This window comes from Cygnus atratus, chromosome 4 (genome assembly GCF_013377495.2).
Source record: "Cygnus atratus isolate AKBS03 ecotype Queensland, Australia chromosome 4, CAtr_DNAZoo_HiC_assembly, whole genome shotgun sequence".
NCBI lineage: Eukaryota > Metazoa > Chordata > Aves > Anseriformes > Anatidae > Cygnus > Cygnus atratus.
In genome coordinates, this window is record NC_066365.1 from 75,043,270 (window position 1) to 75,064,655 (window position 21,386).

Below are 21,386 nucleotides of genomic sequence, written 5' to 3' on the forward strand. Positions count from 1 at the left end.
GAGGAAAACACCAAAGTTTGAGAAAACCCCATTCTAGGAAAAAGATTTACATTACATTTACATTACAGATGTATCCAACATTAACTAGAAGGGGATATCTAACTAAAAGGGGATATAATCAAGATGAGGAAAAAGAAATAGTCAAACAAAATCAGATTAGCATAACTGAATTTGAGCTTGTCTTTTCTGCCTGCCCCAATTCAGTGCCACTCCAGCTGTAACATGGAGAATGCTAATGTGCCATGCAAGGAGAAAACCCTCCCACACGCTACATTAGCAGAAAAATCCATGGTAGTTTCCCTGAAAAAGAAGTCATACACATTCACTCTTGAGATCATCTGATTGCAGTTTGCAGAAAAAACAAAGGGAATATTCTAATAATGTAACATCTCTACTCAAGTTTATGCATAAATCAGACCTACCAGATAAAAATGAAACCACAATAGATATGTTTTACCTCACTTCTACATTCTCTAATAGAGTTTAATAGCTTCAAACTCTTCTTCTCTTAATTTCAACTGCAGTGTATGGTACTATGACATTTGTCCAGGTCACTCTTCCTTTTCAAGGAGTTCCCTCTACTGCAAGAGCAGTGTACATTTCCCCGAGGGTCAGACGCTCCCTAAACATCTGTTGGTACATCCATAAATCTCAAAACATACCAAATATCTGTATAATGTTCACAGAGCAAAGAAGAAATGGGCTGGGGTGGTAAGGTCACTGATGCTTTGAATTTTTGATTCACCACTCTAATATTGGGTTTTGGGGATGGTGATGACAAGTTCTGTCAGAACGTTCCCTGAATATGTTTTCCAATATTCTAGTAGCTTTCCCAAAGATAGCCTGAACGGAGAGGAGTTTAATTGAACAGCAAGGTGGAGAACATAGTGCTACAACAACAAATAACAGCTCATTAGCTGAGATCCCATTGACCTACAGCAGTGCTAGGAAGAGGCTTGAGAACGCACCTCCGTAACAGGAGAGGCACGCCGAAAGCATTACCTGTTCTCCGGGGCATTTGTGAGCGATGCCACGATGTTCTGCTCTATGAAGAAGAGCATTGAGAGGAGGAACCCCAGCCCCATTGCACTCATCACCGACCCAATGGAGAGGGACTGGACTGGGGCCAGCACAAACAAGCTCTCAGATGGGTTGTAGTTAAATTTAGACACTGGAAAGAGGAGGGGAGTGATGTTAGGATGCACTTTCTTGACCAACCATCTACAAGGACTCAAGTTTTATTATTTTTTTTTTTTTACCCACACTACAGGGAACCAACAAAGAACTGGTTGTGACACACCGGCATGTTGGAGCCAGAAGGTCCATCTAGCTACTTTAGTTCAGTTTTTCTTCCCTCCTCAAAGCTTGGCCACCATCCTACTTGATGGGTTATGGCTAGGCTAGTTCTAGGGAGACATTATGTTTGAAACAAAAAAGGGAGGCTTATTTTCCAAAGATGCGAAGCATTTTTAGATCAGAAATCCTCATTTCTAACTGTAGATTCCTCCTGCTCAGTTAATCAATTGAGCAAGCATTTTAAAAAACTTTCCCACATGCAACAATCTGTGCCTCTACTTTCTGCCAGTAGAAGTAATCCATCAGTAGGGATAAATTACACATGGCCACAACTGGATGGAATGGTCATCACAGAAAAGTCATTTCTTATTTGTTTCCATACATTTCCTCACATCACCCATTCACGTCACCACAGGACAATGCAATTCCTGTCCCCATTATCACTTCCTGATATGGAAAAGCTGATCTCTTTGGCCAATGAATGGTGTATCATTTTTAGATTTCCTCATGTAACTTAAAACTGCCCAGATGCTCTGCACCATTTCACCTAAATTAGGAAAACGTAAAGTGGAGACAAAGAGGACAGACTGGGATCATCAACTCTACGTCTGCACAACTGGCAACAACAGTTCCTGCCTGCTAATTACTGTCCTTTGTTCTTTGCCAGAAATTGTTGATTCCCTTTATTGTAAGGGATACACACTTTAAATTACATTGAGATGAAAAGACAGGCTGAAGTGATTTATCTAGAGAAAAAACTTTACTCAGCCCTGTTTTGAATGAATTAAATTGATATTGATGAAATCAGAGCTGCTGGGTTAGCAGCACACAGGATTCGTAATATTACATGGGAAAACTGCCTTTTTTAAATAGCAAAGCCTTCCTGGGATTTAATTCCTCTTACACACCCTAAAAAGCTTCCCCCAGTATTTCAGAGAATAAAAAATATAACTTACTTTCAATTTCCTTGAAGATATAGGAACCCACAACAGAAAAAGTCAGAACTGAAATCGGTAAGGCACAGTCGGACAGAATTTCACGGACTCTTGCATGCAAATATGGGCTGCAATTTAAAGACAAAAAAAGACTTCTATCAACACCACACTGAAGGGACAATTGCTCGATCCAGACAGCATTAACACTAACAAACGGAAATTCAGTCCAATCTTGCCATTCTACAGAGATGTTTGGAGCAAAGAATTAGTCTTCAATTCAGCCTAAATCCTCTGGAATCTATCGCCTTTGATGGTTGATGAATATACGAGCAAAACCCAGAAGGAAACAAGAAACTAAGATACAAGGCAGTCCTGCAGCACCAATTGGCATCTAATTTCCACATCAGTTTAACTGCTTACTCAAGCATTTCCAAGAGTCTTTAAAGGCAACGGGATTAAAACCCATGTTAGAGGTAGCCATTTGACTTCCAAGACTACACTGAAGGTACCTTCCCAGTAGGCTGTCCTACACCATCAGGGATTTTGCCCCCCCCAAAATGGTTCAATGCTTATTTGATGAGTTACAAGAGTTCCAAACACAAAATACATGATTCACCCAAAGCTTTCCAAAAAATCACTTGCGACGCCAAACCAAATACGGAAGGGCATCATCCAGTGACCGAACATTTTGTTCTGCTCTAACATTTTCCAGGTGGCCAGCCAAGCTCATCTCTGGCTTTGGCTTCCACAGCTGCTAATGGAAGAGTTCCACCTGATTTCCCTGGGTCACAAAATCATTAGCAATTCCTCATAGATAATATGAAATAATCAATAGTCTGAGCTCTAAGACTAAAGTAACTCACCTTTTCTTAAACTGATAGAGCGTATGACCAAGCCAAAGGGTACCCAACATCAACATGAGACTAAGGACGGCAGTTTCACGTCCATAATGCACATCATGCGTGCCTGTTTGATTCTCTAGGGACATGGATCTGCTCACTGATGAATTCATCAAGAAGGTGGTATTGATGCCGAGGCTTGGAATAGCATCAGTTCGTGCTTTTTCCAAGTAACTGTCTCCTGTGCGCCCATGGTAGTAATATTTCTTAAAAACTGTACAAACAACCAACAGGCAAGCATTAGGATAGGTTTGTGACAATCAAAGCAAGTAAAATAATGTGGTTCGTTCTTGCTTGATCATGCAGCATTAACATTACGCTTCACCAGGTTTATAGCTCCACCCCTCAAACCAGTGAGAAGAAATCAGGAGAGCTGCTTCTCTCATGAAGCCAGCACTTCACAAAATTTTCACTTCTTTTGCCAGATAAAAATTACACTGATCTAAATCAACAGGTATGGAAGTATGTAAGTGCTTACAGTGCTAATTATATTTTATTCCTAGCATTGGAATTACTGCTCTTAAGCATAAAACAGACACCTACTTTCAGCAGACTGCTAGAAAATTACATCAGGATCTCTGAAAAAATTAAGAGCAGACAGACTGCCTGGATCCTTAAAAGGACTGCACAATGCACAGTAATTACTTTTCCTCCAGGGCTGGTCCAGATTTAAAGATAAGTGTTGACAATATGCAAAATCTGGCAGAACATTTAAATTCACACTGCAAATTGAAATAGAGTTATAGAGCATCTGAAGTAAACCTGTACAAGTGAAACGGTAATGCCTCTGGAATTGTCCATAGATGTATTAGATTAGCTCAGTTAAGAGTCATTTATACAAGTAATTAACCGTTGTAAATGCACTCTTGCTTTTGAGCATTTAGACAAGTCATGTTGCCATTCCTATGGCACTGGCTGGCTCCAAGCACATAAACGTGGTGGTGGGGTGGTTTCACCTCTTTTTGGAGCAAGAACCTGAGGTGTCACAAGGAACGTGTAAAACCATGAAGTAGGAGTTACTAGAAGTTAGGTTTTGCAGCCTTGCTACTCCCATGTTGTGTGACTGCAAGTCAACACCCACTCTTCCCCACACCAACAGGGAGATACAGGAGGATGGAAACCACCATGTCAGAAATTTACACCCTCTGCCTTTCTTTACTTTAAACAAAAATATTCCTTCAGGCTTTGCAGAAGAAAACTCAAAAGATTCAGGCAAGACCACCCCCTTTAAACAGAAATACATCAATGAAACTCAGGCTATAATGTTCTTCATAACATTCTCCACCCTGCACCCCCTCAAATAATAAAAATCCAATTTCTGAAAACCCCAAGCAGCTCAGCTTTTCCATCTGCAGCAGCTACAGGGAAAACAGGCAAAACAAATTCTAAGCATTTGAAAGGAGACCAAAACAACCCTTAAGCATTCTTGCAAAGCACAACTGGTATTTGCAACCACCTTGGATTTGGCTGAAGCAGTTTGGGTTACTGCTGGTTTAGAGCTCATCTCAATCTAAGATGCCTCATGTTAAGCCGTGCTGCCATTTGAACAGCAGTTACAGCTTTCTTCGTACCACTTTTATTTTTAAAAAAGAACTGAGGCAGGCATTCAACAGCACGGTCCAACAGGACACGAAGGCCACAGGAGAAAAGACCAGTTACTTCACATTCAAAACATTTGTAAGTGTAAACATCACAGAAAAAAGCTTGCAGTTCAAGCTTTAACCTTTCAAACGGCTCCCAGCAGCAGCCAGAAATGAGGAGATCATTGCACTTTTAAGCATGAGAAAGCTTCCCCCAAGGAGTGATCCCGTTAGGACCTCCATCAGCACCCTGTACTTGTGCATCGCATGCTGCGGAAGAGGCTCTGCTGTCATTTCCTCTCTCCATCCTCACAGCTGTGTCCAGCCCAGGCAGGACACCCACACCTGCTTTGCAAATAGGTAAACTGAGGCACAGGACACTGTCACAACCCACACGCCAGCATCAAACAGGTTGCTGGAGGACTCGCTGTTTCCGGCTCTGAACATTAAAGGACACTCTTGTCATAAAAACAATTATGGGGGTATTTCCTGGGGATCAGCAGCTGGCCAGGGCTACAAGCCTGTTGTCTGTCTCAGCTGATCCTAACCATTACTAAGTCCCAGAAACATGCACAATTACTAAGCATAAAAAGCACATACAGCTCTGCAAATACACAGGATGCATTTGAACACCTCTAATCAGGTTTGGAGTCAAGATCCAAGTTATTTTGTGTTGGGTCTTGGGGATTTTCTCAGTTTACCACACATAGCTACAACCACAGTAATATTTTAAGGGCTGACGACATCTCAACCCTGATACATAGGAAAAACTTTTGACTTATTTTGTTTACTACGCTCAGAATGTGTTAATACAGTAGCGGGAGGCCTTTGTCCTGTACCATGATTTGCTATAAAATACTAAACTGCTGCAGATTTTGGCATTGGTTTGTTTAGATAACAAAAAGCTAAGTGAATCTTGCTGCCCCTGCTCAGAGCAAAGCAGGTGGTGCTCTTACTGAAACAGAGCCATCCTGAAGCCTAGCACACGCTCAAGTTCCTTCCAACAACATTAACTTGTGTTATTTGCTTCAGCCAGTTTGTCGCTGTTTCCTGCAGAGTGCAGATGTCAAGATCAAACAAATACAGCTTCGGTGGCTGGGCCACACGCCGAAAACAAAGTGTCACCGGGATGGCTCTGACACGCAGCCCAATTCCTCTCTGTACAGTATCACATCCCTCCCCCCTTCTTTCCTGCATATGTATGGGTACCTTGCAAAAAATGAGGCTATGAACAGATCGAGGAAAACATATGTGAGCAAAAGAAACATATCCTTCAACTCTAAGCATGCCCAAAAGTCCCTGTCAGCTAACTAGCCATTACCAGGACCAGCTTCTTCCTCCTACTTAACTGTTCAACCCAAGTTTTGAGTGTGAATGGTGGATGGCAGCAGCATCACTGCCTGCTACAAAATGGGAGCAGAAGAGGAAAAGACAAGCCTGTGGCTGAGCTGTGCTGGTGTCATCTGTTTAAATATGAGTACTGAGAGGGTTTAAAGATAAAGTCTGACTGCCAGCATCACTGCCCCTCTACACCTGGGAACCTGGCTGGACATGAGATCTCTTTTGTTGGTGCACTAAACACCCTCAGATGCAACTCAAGCCAATAGGAGCTGGCAAATGAGCAGAGCACTGGCTTGATTTTATTGCCATTTTCCTATAAACTCAGCCCTTCCCAAGTTCAAGGGAGAATTACTCTAGCTTACCAATTACACTGATTAGCTTCCAGCCTCCTCTGCTGTCCCCACTGAAGTACTACTTATATATTCCTGAAAGTTTGGCAACAAAGATGAAAGGATGCTTTCTGCACCTTTAACTTGCATCCCATGCCCTTGTTACAGGGAATCAGCGCTCTGCTACAGAAACACTGCAAACATTTGCTAGTTATTCAACAGTATTCAACTGCTCAGTGCCACAGGGAGGCTGTTCCATGTCTCTAGAACAGGGCACTAACAAGACACTTCAAGTAAAACACAGCTGCATATTGAGCAAGGAGAAAGCAAAGCACCCCAGAGCAGCTTCTCTTTCACCAGGCTTTGCTTGTGCAAGATATTTGAAAGAGGCAGGTGTTCTGCAGAGAAAACACTGATTGCACAATCAAAGCATATGCCCATGGAGCCAAGTTAAGGATTCCCAATAAAGCCAGGAAATGTCTTGCTCCAAATTCCTTTGCAGTATCAAGACTCTTCTTTGAAGGCGTTCTCCTCACACACAAGATACTATGAGGAGCCAAGCATAAGGACCTTGAAATCACATCATGTGCGTAGCGTGGTTAGGTTCATCTTGAAGGATTTCAAGGGGATAGGCCCAAATTTGGGGCCACTGGACAATCAATCAAAACACATTGAATGTGGACTTGTCCAGTTCCTTGTTGGGATGAACAGAAAGACTGTCATCCATGTGTAATTTCTGTTAATGACTTTTACCTTCACAAAAACCTCCTGCCAATCCTGATCGGAAAGAAAGGTGCTAGAGAAATGCGTTAAACCTGAAGGCTACTCATGGGTCCACATCCAGGAGTTAACCCAGAAACGGGGAGCACATGTGTGGAAAAGGCAGAATAGCTTCAGCAGCACTTTAGAATGCACTGCAGTTTTTAAGTTGCCATTAAGGGAGAAGGGTGTCAGCTCATAAGAATGGACACTAACTACTTCCATCCATGTAGTTTAATAATGTGGACAGGAAAGGTCTAGATGCACTGCATGTAAATCACGCTTTTTGCTAGGATCATTCAAAAAGAGTGATATCAGAGGAAGACTGACAGCAACATTAATAGTTTCTCCTTTTGGTAAGTTAAAAACCTAATCCTATCTCAGCTAACTGAAATTAGAGACAATAGAAATTCTGCATATCCATGTAAACTGCTGACACAGAGCTGCTTATGTCTCAAACACTTGGATCTTTTCCTGAAGACCCTGAAAGAACATGGAACAAGCGTCATGCATATTTGCAGCCTCATATTTCCCTTTGACAATGGAGCAAAGCAGAGATCTGGACTGAAGAGTATCATTGCAAGACTTACCTTTAATAATGCCTTTGAAGGCATCAAGCACAAACGTGATTGATATAAAAAGTGCAATTATTTCTTCTGTTGACCTGTGGAAAAAATCCCATGAATTAATATAGACATTACCAGAGCCTGCATTCAACTTCATTCAAAAGAAATAAGCATATTCATGCATTTACATGAAAATATACCAATTTTAGACTCCAACTCAGGAAAAAAACTGTGAATCTTTAAAAGCTTCTTTCAAGCTGGAACAATAAGCCAAAATGATACTAGCCTCATCTCACAAAATACATTTTGCAGCAAGTCTGTAATTAAGGAGCTTGTAGAATGTATAATTTTTCCATTTGCTGAATAATCTGATCAAAACATGACTTCTTGAAAACAGCTACCTTTTAAAGAGCTTCATCAGAAGACTGAAATTAAAGAGGGAGTACATCACGAGGAAAAAGCTGTTCCACAGTCCAATCCAGGCATAGAAAGCACTGAAATCCAAGTTGTAGTCATCACAGATTCCTCGGATGACTGCAGAATTGAAGCATTTACATGTCAGATTAAGCTCCTGTCATCACCACCCCAAGATTCTCATCTGCTTGATGAGAAAGAGAACCCCTTTCAAGACAGCCTAACCACACCTATAGTGGACACCATTAAAACCCTGTTCTTACACTCCCCATACAAACTTTGGGCAAACTAAATTTCTTCCCATCTCCCCCTCCACTGTAAACAGGGAGAAGCACATGAAAAACATTCTCCCACACTCCTCAAAGCATCTTTCCCCTAAGAATCAAGGCCACAGAATCAGCCCTTGGAATTTGCTCTCACTGACATTTCAGGTACTGTTGAGCAAGGGAACTCATGTTTTTGTGCCATGCTTAATCAGTCACCTCAATGAACTAAAACCTCAAACCTTTAAATGTCTTAAACCTTTCAAGCTAGTTGGAGCTAGCCCATCTGATCACTTCTAAAGATGCAGATTGAGTTTGCTCCTTTACACTTCTAGCTCAGTATCTCACAGCTGTAACTGGAAAGCTACTTATCACACTTTCAGACCAAAGAACCCTTGCTACTGGCCTCTTAGCTTCAACACAATTAAACATGGCTCCCTGAGAAAACCATCTGACTAAAAGATTTCCTCCTTGGAGCAGAAATGCTTATTCTCAAAATGTTTTCTGTGCAAGATGATTCCATTAGAAACCAAGTTTCTTTAACTAAACATGAATCAAATTCCTTTTCTCTCAGCACCAACAGCATCCCTTTAAAATTGGTTTAAGAAAAACACAACAAGAGCACTAACAGGGTTTGCAAGGTTCTCATACAAAGTCCCTTTCCACCAACTGCAATCACATCAGGCCCCAACATACACATTTAACAGGCTTACCATTAATGTAGAGTGCTAAAGGAGCCGTAGTTAGGAGTACAACTAGAGGTTGCCCCGAAAAGAGTGCATAAAGCAGCCCTCCGATACACTGGCCAACGATTGTCTTCTGCACATCTATGAAAAATTGGGAAGGATGGAAAAACACTTTTTTCTAACCAATGAACACTGAATTCACAGCGAATATTTAGAACATATAGAGGTAAGACTTTGTGAAAATATGAAAAGACCCTTTGCTGGCAAACTTGTATTAATAAAATAGTTCAAGAAGGGGCCGTACAAAGATTGAGTCCAACTGCACAATAATTTAGAATGCCATCAAGTTTCATTCAGGAGACCTTCAGGACAAGATTTCAGCTACGAATTTAATGAACTGCAATAGCAGCAGGAACTGCTTCATGGCCCCAGCTGGAACAAAGCAAATCATCATCCACTATACCAGTGGTTTGGATACTGGCAATCAAATTCAGATCAAAAGCATGGGAGCTTGTCCTAGGGGAAGAATGTGCAGGTAATGGCACAGTTATAAAGCAAGCATTATTTAAAAATATGGTAGAATATATCTATCCATCAGAGTCTGAAGATGCTGCCCAAAGTGTTCAACTGCTTGTCTTGTGAGACAAACTCCTGAGTCTAAGTTAGAAAAAAAAACCTCCAGTGGTGTTTTAGTCTGCAAAGAAAAGCAATCAAAACTTTGAGTGACCGGAGCCATCCAACTGGAATACACGGGATCCTAAAAAGAGATGCACAAAAAGGATAAACTTACCAATAGCTCCTCGGGTGTTTTCATCATTGAGGGACCCAAATGCAATAGATGGAAGGAGGCAGGCAAAATACAGAAAGATCATAGTTGTGATGTATTTTCCTATAGCCTTGTTGTTTCCAATAATACCTAGTGTAAACCCAAAAAGTCATGTTAGTGGTGCCCACTTGGAAAGCATTCAAACCCTCTTCACAACAGCCACATGTACCATTAACCCTTTTAATATTGAAAGGCAGAAGTAGAAATTTTCCACAGTTTGCTCTTAAACATAGGTGGTCTTTGACACTTGCTTTTGCACAACCATAGTTTTATTCATCTGAGACCTGAACTAGAAGCACCAGCGTGCCACCAGACCGACTGCTTCAACAGACACTTCTGGCATCATCAAAAACAGGGAACACCAGAAGCAGTTTGTTCGGTTTTGCCAGTCCAAGAAGTTCTGAAGAGGATCAAAGCAGAAGCCAGAAATGTAGGATTCAAATCCCTATCCCCTGCCTTTTTAATACCAACTTTTTTTTTGTAGGCATTCTCTGCTATGGCCCTAACAAGTTTCACGATGATCTTCCCAACTCACAATGCTTTGGGCAAGAAAACATGAAGCACTTCATTTTCCCCTAGGTAGAAATCTGAGTTACAGGCTTGAATCAATAATGTGCTATGCTGAGCCAATTAGTGCTAGCAGACTTACAAAAACAAATAGCACAAGAGGTCAGGAATGCGTACATTAAGAGAGTTTTGCTTTAAAAAAAGCCTTCTGAAAGAATGGCTTTTCTTTTCTTTCCATCCACTCACCCCCTCTCATCTCCATCAGAAAACATACACCAGGCCACAACAAAAGCAGCCAGAAAGAGAATTCAAGTGTCATATTACGAATTTAAGGACCTCTAAAGCAGTTTATCTTCCCTTTCCAGTTTTCAGGCTGATGTCCATCCTCAGTGTGCTCATATCACCCCATAAGAGAAAGGACACAAGATGACAACATCTGATATTGTTCAAGGAGAACATTTTTTTTTTCCATTGAGCAGCCTCAGAGAGAGCCTCTTCCAAAGAAAACCCACTCTTGCAACAACCTTCGACCTGCCTGTGCCACCATCCTTGATGATGCCCCTACAGACACCTGTACAGGCTTGGAGTCACCCAAATCACCTTTTGTGGAAGCCACCCAAACAGTGAACTCCCACACAAGCATCTGCCCCTAAGCTCCCAAAATCCCACACTAGCATCAGTCTCCTGCTGAGGGAGCTACAAGCCAATGAGTTGAATCAGAAGGGAGGACTTGAGGACTTTGCATCTTAGGCTGCTGGTGCCAAACAGAGAAAGTTTGAGCATTGCCACAACAGACTAACTATCACTGGAGTGAAAAGCAATCACTCAATGACTTTGAGATCTTATCAAACATCTTTTCTGCACCACTTGCAGTGCAGAGATAAGGACAGAAGGAGGATGCAAGAGCCAAAAAACAGATGGTGTGTAATGATCAGGCAGACACCTGAGTAAAGGACACCTTGTGATGGCTCCTGCTTGCAGACAAGACAGACACAAACAGGACTTCTGATGCTCCGCATCCTTGAAAAAAGCAGAGAAAACAGGCAGTGCTGAAACTTAACGGGAGACATCTCAAACGTGCAAACATAAGCCTGACCTTCCAGGAGTCATGGGACCAGCCACTTTGAGGCAGATTCTTTTCAGCTTATTGTGAAGATTCAGAAACCACAAACCACATTCCTGACCACTCTTGGCAACCACAGGGCCTAAAATGTCTTTTTTGCAGATGAAGTCTTCTCATGTGATCAAGCCAAACAGCTACAGGCTCATACCTCACGGTTGCAAGTGCCTGAGACCTTTAGAGAAAATGAAAGGCTCGGCAGGGCAAGTAGTGACCAAGTGGTAGTTTTACAAGTAGAGATTGTCACTCCTTGTTCTGGGGACTCTGCGTGGCTTCAGCAAGCAGTTTTGGACAAAGGAGTCTCTTCAACATGAAAGGAGAGAAGCAGCACCATTTGAAGGCATTCATAACGGAACAGACAACCAGGAGAAGAGAAATAAATCAAGAAGTGCTCATTTTCTGAGCAGAGAAAGCTTTGTAAGAGGTGAGGCTCCTTTTAAAAAGCTTTCAGTTAAATAAACCACAGCATAAAGCATGGGGAAGGAAAGGAGAAGCCTTGAAGGGCATCATAAAAGCTTATGTGTGGCTTCTGGCTTCAGCTTCAATGCTTGCAAAGCAGGAGTTAAAGCAGGAGTCCATGCTGACCACGGAGGACCTTATGCCACACCATGGTTGGGTTCAAGATTTCCAGTAGAAGGGAAGTCTGTTTTCAGCCACAAGAGATCTAAAGAGCAAAGAATCCTTTCTGGTGGGCAGCAAAACTCACTTCATAATGGAGACAATAACAACAAATTTAACATACCCTTTCACACAAATAACGACTCTTCAATTGCAGTTAAAATCATGATCAAGTACTGTCTCCTTGTACAGATTCAGATGAGACAAGCACCAAATTCCAGCATTAATCACAACTTACCTTTTAAAATCAACATCTGGCTAAATATTTTCAGGGTTTATTTGCAACCCAGGGACTGACATTACTTCATTTAAAAGAAGGTGGGCTGCATTATGGTGCCATTTCATCTGCGACAGGCTCATAAAGCCATCAAGGAGTGTGTCACTCCAACTGCACCATGTAAATTTATAGCTGAAAATCAGCTCAGTCCAGCTGTGCGATTTGAGTAGCTGACTATTACAGAAGCAATCCCTTGAAATTAAGGTACATCTACACACTGAAAGAGGAAGCAATTATGTTCATCAACGTGACAGTTCTATTTTACTTGCTTGAATTTCTGAAATGTCTCTTTTTAAATTACAAGGTTAGAGTTTCAGGGAGTTCTGCAGCATTACTGGCCTCACTTTGCCTGGTATTATGCACCAATAAATGAAGAGCAACAGCCCCAAAGGCTGGGACTTGAGCTCCTGAAGTCTACTAATTGTAGATTGACTGAACCAAGCCTGAGACAGCAGTCAAACACTTCACAATGTCCATCTAACGTTCCTTCCCAATTCTCTGAAATCTCTAATGCAAAGCAGGTTTAATTATACAGATTTGCATCAGCAATGATGTGCCTATTAAACCTGGATTAAAAAAAGTCACCTTTCAATGGTAAAAACATTGAAGATATCTGTAGGTTTTTGTAAGTTTAGTCATAAAATGCAAAACAAACTTCTGCTAAAGCCCTCAAGCTGGATTTTCACTTATGTTAGTAAGTGCTGGACTCTGCTCAGTTTTCTAAAGATGGACAGAAGACAAATCTTCCCTAAAGTCCCAGGAAGAGTAAATCACATTACAAGTGAGACCAAGAACTTTGCTGGAAAAGGAAATCCAGCTGATCTTGTGGCAGAGAAGCCAAGCATATGCTCAGACTAGGGAAGCTCAAAGAAACAAATCAAAGATTCAAAGCTTAAACTTCTAATTTCTTCCAGCCTATTGGAGAAACATTCACACAGAAAACAAGATACTTTTATAGATCCCCATCCAACCACTGGAAAAGACCTGCAACAAATCAGAGCTGCGAACCCAGGTCACGATGTCAGAAAGCCAGACCTCAACTGGGCTTTGAACTCTTGCACCCAGCCCTGAATGAAGGGCTGCAGAGTGATGCAGGAGCTACCCCAACATCTAACCTAGGGTAGGAGAAGCACTAAGGGAAAAGGCCTATCTGCAATTGCTATTTTTCCTCCTCTGTAAAGAACACAATCCTGCCAAGCAGGCTGGCCACAGCAGCCAGGTGGGATAGTCAGTGAAGGTTTGGCACATGCCACAGTCAAGATTTTACTAGGTTTGAGCTCTGTGCTATCTTAGGCAGCCAGCAACACAACTTCCCTCTCAAATCACATTTAGCCAGGGCCCTCAAGCCTTCCTTCTAAGCATATCCACATTACAGGGAGCTTTGGGAACTCTCCCTCCTGCAAAGTGTCACCACCAGGTCCTGAGGACACTGCTGGCAGATGAGCTCGTGTTCCTTGTGGGAGCTGGTTGGGGACACCCCTACCCCTGCAGGACCAAGGACAGGGAGAAATCCACATCTCCAAACTATTCCCCCACCCATGGCTGTAGGCTGAGGATACAGGTCAGGGAGAACAAGGTTCAGAATAATATCGCTTCCATTCGCCTTCCTTCCATGAGAGGTGAAGGGATACAGCAGAAAACAGCAAAGCTCACTATAAAAGCCTCAGACACCTCAAATTCCCCCACGAGCACACCACACACCGCAAGTCTTTTTTCCTCTGTTGTACCAGAAAATACACACCAAAGAATAAGGGTTGCAACTTTAAGGGGTTGCAGGAAACTTATAGCTGAGCCCAGGGACAATTCCCTCTTTCAAACCTGTCTCAATGAAAAAAAATCAAGCTCCTATGGTTCTACTGAATTTGAGTGTAATATTGATAGCACAAGTGCTTTGAACCTATTGACAAGGTCAGATCTGTACAAGCTGCTTTTAAAGGAAAGCAGAATCCCATAAACAAGGGTTGTAGTCACAAGGAGGGGACTGCACACCAAATCATCTTAATCCTAACTTTAAAGAAAAATTACAGGTGTTCCTAGACTCAGTATAATCCAATTGCTCATCTCCAGATGCTCCTGCTAACAGATGACCTATTAGAAGTCCCCCATACCACCAATTCTGGAGGAAAAGTTGAGAAAACTCTTCCCTCTTCATTGATCCTTGAGTGTTCAGTTGCTGAAGTCAAGCTGCACTAAACAGGCAAGACTTCTGCAATCCAAAACGGACTTAAATTTAACAAATTCCTAATCTGGAGAAAAAAAGAAGAGGAAGATGACTCCTTTCCGCCCTCTTTCAAATCACAATGGTTAAGGATAATTTAAAGGCCAGCTTTTCACAGCATGCGAATGAGATCAATCACACAAAAAGTCTAACTGACACAACACTTGATGGCCCTACAAAAGCCTTATTTATCACCCTGCTCTTAATCGGTTTATCTGTCTAAACCAAAATTCCAGGATGCTTCTCAGATTAAGGATTTAGACACTCCAACCATTCAAAAAGAGAAGCATCTTTGCAATTCAAAGCTTTTTGATGATGTACATGTGATTGTCTGGAGCACAGATATTTGGATAGCTCAAATCCCTAAAGTTTTGGTACACTGCCGCTTTGAGATGGTCCAGGAATTTCGCATTCCTGATCACCTTCGGTCTTGGTGGTTTATGGCAGATGCTTTAAGCTCCATCTGGTTTTCATTCCATGCAGATCCTTAAAGAATTTATCTTAATTTCTGGTTTCTGGGAAGAAGTGGCACATACTAATATATATAGGTTTTTGAAAATCCTCCTCTCCCCCCATCTCATACATGAAAGCACAACAGCTCTTAAGGTGAACTTCACATTTGAGCTGCAATAGTTTAAGTTTCATGCTGCTATAGCTGACAGACCCAGGGCCAAGAAGCAGCACATAGGGGTTATTCTGTATGCATGCAAAGCCAGAACACGGACCCTGAAAAGAACTCCAAGATCTGCTGAGAGCCAATGTTGGCTGCAGGACCATCAAATAGTGCACTTTGTGAACTGTTTGCTGCACTCAGGATGCAGACAGCCACAGGTAGGAGCAAGCAGCCAGCCATGTTTCAGTGTTCCCCACAGGATGCTTCTCCTTGAACAGCAGTCTTGCAGCAGATCCCTTGTGAAGTGCTTTGTTTCCCCTTTACAATGAACTGCTAGACTTTGACAGCCCTAGAAAGCAACAGCCATGGAGATGAAATATCCTGAAAATACTCCAGAGGTGTCCAAATCAGGAGCTTATGTCCTCTGACAGACCTGGTACTAATGATACACTTGCCAAGAAACTACTTTGTTTTGCATCAGGCTCCTTGCTGTTACCCTGAAAATAATTTGTCCCTCTTCCTCCTCAACATGCCCTTGACCCCCAGAAAAACGTAGTGTTAGCTAGACTTTAGTGGCTTTGCACTAAAATACTTCTCTGTAAAATGGGGCTGGGGTGGGCATCTTGCCTTCTTATACCAGCTCCGAGGGTGACAGCCTTCAGCAGAGGTGCGTGTTGGGACAGTTGGGCCTTGAGACATGGAGTTTAACAGCAGAAAGGTGTTTAATAGAGCCCCTGGATTCTCCTTGTCTACGCTCTGAATCTGTATTTCATGCAAACCTTTTGGGTTTGATTCCACATATTTGAAGATATTAAATAAATCTCCCAAAAAGCTGTAAGAAACTGAACGTGCTTCCATATCAGGCTGAAGCTGTGTAACCCTGTTGTAAAGATTTTTCACGGCCTTTAAGAACCTCTGAAAGCCCCAAGTAGAAAGGGAGAAAGTGACTCTGAAAACCAACAAGGCCATCACAGGAGCTGTATAAAGCCCAAAACATGAGGCTCAGTATAAACATCGTATTGCTGTTCCAGTGATCTGACTACAGCACACAAGCTATATCCTGTTTTTAAGGAGTACAGAGCCGAAGTTAGTACTGCTTGGGTTTTCTTTAAGCATTCTCAACTCCAACAGCATCATCATAATTGCTACCGATTCTGGCTTACCAGGACAGCAGAAAGGATCTATTAGGCCACCACTGACTAATTAGGGCTCTATGAGTTGATCTATGCTTGCACACACCCATAATCAATCTATTTAACTGCCTCATTGTTTAATAAGAAAAAAATCTACATAAAGCTAGCACCTTCATTAAGGGAACACCGCAAGCTTCTCATCTACGATGTGCCACACCACCTATTCACCGGCTTTTATCAACATATTCTTTTGAATAAGAAATAAGAGAGCCATTACGCATATCAAAGAACATTCGGTGCACACTGTAAACAGGACATTGTATCACAAATTTAAAATCAGGCCAATGCTTCCATAAACATTGGCCAACATACCGTCAGTGAAGTCCAAAGCGTACACTGGAAATCTTCGTGCAATGTCATCAGAAATCCCCTTGCCAACATTGAGAAACTCGTGCAACTAAAGAAAGGAAGGAAATGCTGTGTCAGTTTAAAGGCTCATGTATTGTTAAAGAGATTAACCTCCTTATTCAATACTGATAGGAGCAAAACTGGTCATTTTGAATAGGGCATTCAAATTGGATTTTGTAATGATAATAAAAATAAACCCTTCACGCTTCAAATTGTATCCTCAAAAGCATTGTAAAAGAGAAAAATCCCCCAGACCACCCTGTTTTCCTCCCTTCCTTCCCTCTTTCCCCTCCCATTCATATCCACATCCCTGATTTGCAGGTGGGGGAGCTGATGTACAAGCAAAGTGACTTGCTGAAGACACCCTGGCTGACAGCAGGATTGGACCTTAGGGCACTGGGTAATACCTGGGTACCCACTGGATTAACATGAGGTCAGGGATGCCCTCCCACTGCTTCAGCCAACTTATGTATTGTATCAGGAACTCTTCCGCAAATTCATGTGAAGCCTCCAAAAGGGGATCCCTGGAAAGTGCTCTTTTCCTTGGCATCACTACAGAAGATACCTCAAATTGGTATAGTAAGGGAACTAAGGCCATCTACACCCCAGACTCTACGCCAAGGGAACAAGTTGGAGTAGCTTCACAGCCAAACTAACTTCTGCCCATGAAAAGTCAATAAGATCATTGTGAAAGGGTTCCAAAACTCTGATGTGTTCCTTTTACTTCTGGTCTGGGGGCCTGCAACATGCAATATGTTTGCTTATATGAGCTGACACACAGCACAGGCAATGAGGAGCTTTTTAGAAACACATGACAGCTGCTGTTGACTTACAGCCTCCTAGTTCTCAACTACATCCTTACAGAAAGCACATGGAAAACATCAAAGCAGGCAACACTTGCAAATGAGGCACCTGTCAGATTTTTTTTTTCCTGTTATCCTCAACTCAGAGTACAGGATCTGGCTGGGCTGGAGTTAACTTTCCCTGCAGCAGCCCATACAGTGCTGTGCTCTGCACTTGGAGCTAGAACAGCATTGGTATCACACCAGTGTTGTGTCTATTGCTGAGCAGTGCTGGCACAGCACCAAGACTCCCTCCAAGCCCCCACAAAAGCCAACAGGCAAGGAGGGGACATCACCAGGGCAGCTGACCTAAAGCAACCAAAGGGATATTCCTTACCATATGGGGTCACATTCAGCAATAAAAGGTGGGAAAGGAGAAGGGGGGGCCCTGTTATGAAGACATCATGAAGTCCTCCCAAAAAACTGCCAGGCATATTGAGGCCCTGATTCCCAGGATGTGGCCAAACATTGCTCATTGATCACAGAACCACCAAATCGTCCAGGTTGGAAGAGACCTCCAAGATCATCCAGTCCAACCTCTGACCTAATACTAACAAGTCCTCCACTAAACCATATCACTAAGCTCTACAAGAGAGTTTTTTTTTCCTTCCCTTTGTGCTTCTGCATGGCCTTTGCTTGTACCCTCCTCTTCTCTTGACCCCTTTTTCCCTTTAATTATCCTTATTTCAACCCATAACCCCCCCCCTTTTTTTTTCCAGCATACTTTCTTCTTCTTCTCCTCTTCTTCTGAGGAGGGTGGAAGTGAGAGCAGTTGTAGTGGACCTCAGCTGCCCAGGAGGGTAAAACCACCACATACTACTCCAAACATCACCTTTATACAGTGCTGATTACCCCAGCTGCCTCACAATAAGCACTGCAGATGTTCCCTGAAGGACAAGGCACACAAGATGCATGACCTCTGCTGTGGGGTATAAGGGGAAAAGAAAATCACAGATCAAATCTACCCAAACAGGCCATCTCAAACAGCACGGAGGACATCTTCCTAGTTCTTTGGCTGCCTTTTCTTTTGTAGAAACTGATAAAAACTACTGCTTTAGAAGGGACTCAGCCCTACAGTGCTCATTTAACAGACTATATGCAGCTTTGCTTTTTCTCATGGGGCTTATCTGCCTTGCACTGTCTGGAATTTCAGGGTTACATCACAAGATATAACAAAATAAAAACACCGCCTGTAAAGAGAATACTCCACAGCACACACCCAAAACCCCCAAGTGTAAGAGATCACTCAAAGGACCAACTCCTTTATCGGTCATTATCACATCTTATATTTCAGCTATTTAACTGTTGCATTTTGCCAATGCACCTGTATTATTTCAGGACAGTTTCAAGTCTCTACCCTGAAAAAATAAGGAGGAAAGGAAAACAGACAACAGCATATCTGCATTTTAAGCACTTCTGAGAACTATGAACTTTACCCAACAGGCATATTTGGACATCAAAGCCATGCGCACTTGAAAAGCAATTTAATTTTGCCCCCCAGAAAGACATTCCTGAAGGCACGAGTCAGCCAGAGAATCACAATAGCTTTAATGACTAATATGTTTACTTGTCTCACTGCAGCGAATATGGGAAAGGGATGCTCAGTGCAGCTCACCTTCGGGGGAAGAATCCACACACCTGCTGCTTGCCTGGGGCTGAACACAGGGTGGGGATGGAAGGGGCACTCATGCACACTGCCTGATTGTAGGCAGCAGTGGACAAGCAGAAAAAGCACCAAACTTCTTGCCCCATAACACTCATTGAAACGGATTTGGGAAAAGGGGAGGCAATGGGTTACTTTCGAGACTCCTCATCCTTTTGTGCATTTTATTTCTTGCCAGTGGGCAAGTTTAGCTTGGGGTGGGGCCATCAAGATCAGTGGTGTTTCTATAGGGACCACTGATATTAAATCTGTGGCTAAATATGGGGAAAGCTGTTTCTCCTGTATGGCTAATCCTCCTCTTACCTTCCTCTTTGCTCTAACCTCGTACTCAGCTTGGGTTACATTGAGGAGAGACACGGTCAAGTTTACTGATCTCTCAAGTTAAAGCCATTTTTGGGCAGTACTTTTGTCCACTGTGCATCATCATCATGTTGCTCTACTCCAAACAGCCTTCAGTCTGGCTTTTGCTTCCTGCCATCTTCTGACTTTGCACCACCCAAGCTTTTAAAAAAGTCTTGGGAAGGACAATGCTGGCACTCCATCCTCACCCCTTTTTGTGCTTCCCCACACCTTCAGGAGCCAGCAATCTCTTGGACTGCCATTCCTTGCTTCTTTCCCCTTCAGTAGGGGATGTTTGGCTGGTTCTTCTCTCTACTCCCATTTGTGGTGGTACTTCTCTTGGGCCTGCTATATTTTTGATTTGACATTCTGATACCAGGTAGCCTTACTCAGAAGGCCTTTCTTTCCCAGAGCTATTCAAATTAAGTTCATGTGTCAGAGATCATCCTCCATCCTGCCACTGCTGAGCAGGCACAGCCCAGGCCTTTTGGAAAACAAACCCCTCCATCACACACACTAGTATGAAACAGACATGGTCACAGCTAGAAGACATCAAAACCATTAGGGCCTCCTCCATGAACAAAATCACAATTAGATGCCTCAGTAAACAAAAGGATTTCAGGCTGACTTGATTATAGCTGTGAGGATGCTGTTTTGTCTAAATAATCCTGAGATGAGGCAAAGCAAACTGACTGTGCTGTGGGCACAGCATGGTACACAATTGCCATGCCCCCTTCAGTATTTTAGCACAGATAGAAATGAGCAATTGCTAAAATCCCACTCACACAGCATTTGAGGTCCATTTTTCTCCTGTTACTGCAGGATCAAGGGAAAAAAGGGAGGTGGGAGGCAGATACAACCAAGAGATTTGACCCTCCTGCAGGCTTGCTTGTAATAATACAGCAGCTCCGGATTAGGGTATTTATTTCACTCAGGGGTGGCTCACAGGTTGAAATTACACCTCTGGTCTCATATCAGTTTCTCCTCATATTAAATGGTTTCATTCTAAATGGTTTCATTCCAGAGGATCCAGAGGACTGTCACACGGCAGGCAGAGGAGAAGGGCTTCTGGAGATGGCTTTCATTAGAACTGACGAATGCAGGCTACGACCTCAAATCAACCCTTCTCCAGGCAAAGTTTTGCTTGCCAGGAACATGGGAAGAAGTCTCCAGCCCAGCTCCTAAAAATCAATCCTGGCAAGTCCCACTTTGGGCAAGGCATGGGCAGCTTCTTTCAAGAGACATAAAGCAGATTTACTACTGCACAGCCTGCATCCCTTGAGAGCTGAAGGATAAAACACCTTCAAAACCCATGATTTACTAAACCCAGACCAAGAACAACCAATGTCAAGATGAAGCATTTAAAACACAAATTGTGACTATGTACTGCATTGGCTCAGAGCTGTTGAAGCTCTGGCTGGCCAAGGCTGCTGTCCCAGCAACGCAGGTAGAAACCACCACATAAGAGCAGGTATGGGGTCTACCAAAGTTCAAAACACTACCTATAAACAAGGGGAGAACACTGGAAAAACATGAGCATTACTTGTTTCCAGATGTGCAGATCAAAATTCCTCAAGTCTACTTCAGTAAGAAAAAAATTGGTGAATTTGCCACCTTCTGCACTATAGACAACCCAAAGGTTGTCCTTTACGGTTAGTTGTCCTTTAAGGTTATTTGCAATTCAGGGGCAGGTGCAGATGACTAGGGATGGTACAAACAGTTTGTTTTTCAGGTATGCTGCTTGGTTAAAGAAT

The 21,386-nt window shown here is 42.7% G+C and overlaps 1 protein-coding gene across 1 annotated transcript in view; it reads right to left on the reverse strand.

Moving 5' to 3' along the window:
* The window catches only part of SLC4A11 (solute carrier family 4 member 11), an 86,547-nt gene that overhangs the window by 12,228 nt on the left and 52,933 nt on the right, over nucleotides 1-21,386 (reverse strand). Inside the window, exons 10-17 of the mRNA XM_035547251.1 lie at nucleotides 16,753-16,837; nucleotides 9,859-9,984; nucleotides 9,096-9,209; nucleotides 8,107-8,239; nucleotides 7,730-7,803; nucleotides 3,095-3,344; nucleotides 2,253-2,359; nucleotides 1,003-1,171 (exon numbers count right to left, since the gene is read on the reverse strand). Coding sequence (XP_035403144.1) covers nucleotides 1,003-1,171; nucleotides 2,253-2,359; nucleotides 3,095-3,344; nucleotides 7,730-7,803; nucleotides 8,107-8,239; nucleotides 9,096-9,209; nucleotides 9,859-9,984; nucleotides 16,753-16,837 — 1,058 coding nt within the window. The remainder of the gene's footprint in view (nucleotides 1-1,002; nucleotides 1,172-2,252; nucleotides 2,360-3,094; nucleotides 3,345-7,729; nucleotides 7,804-8,106; nucleotides 8,240-9,095; nucleotides 9,210-9,858; nucleotides 9,985-16,752; nucleotides 16,838-21,386) is intronic.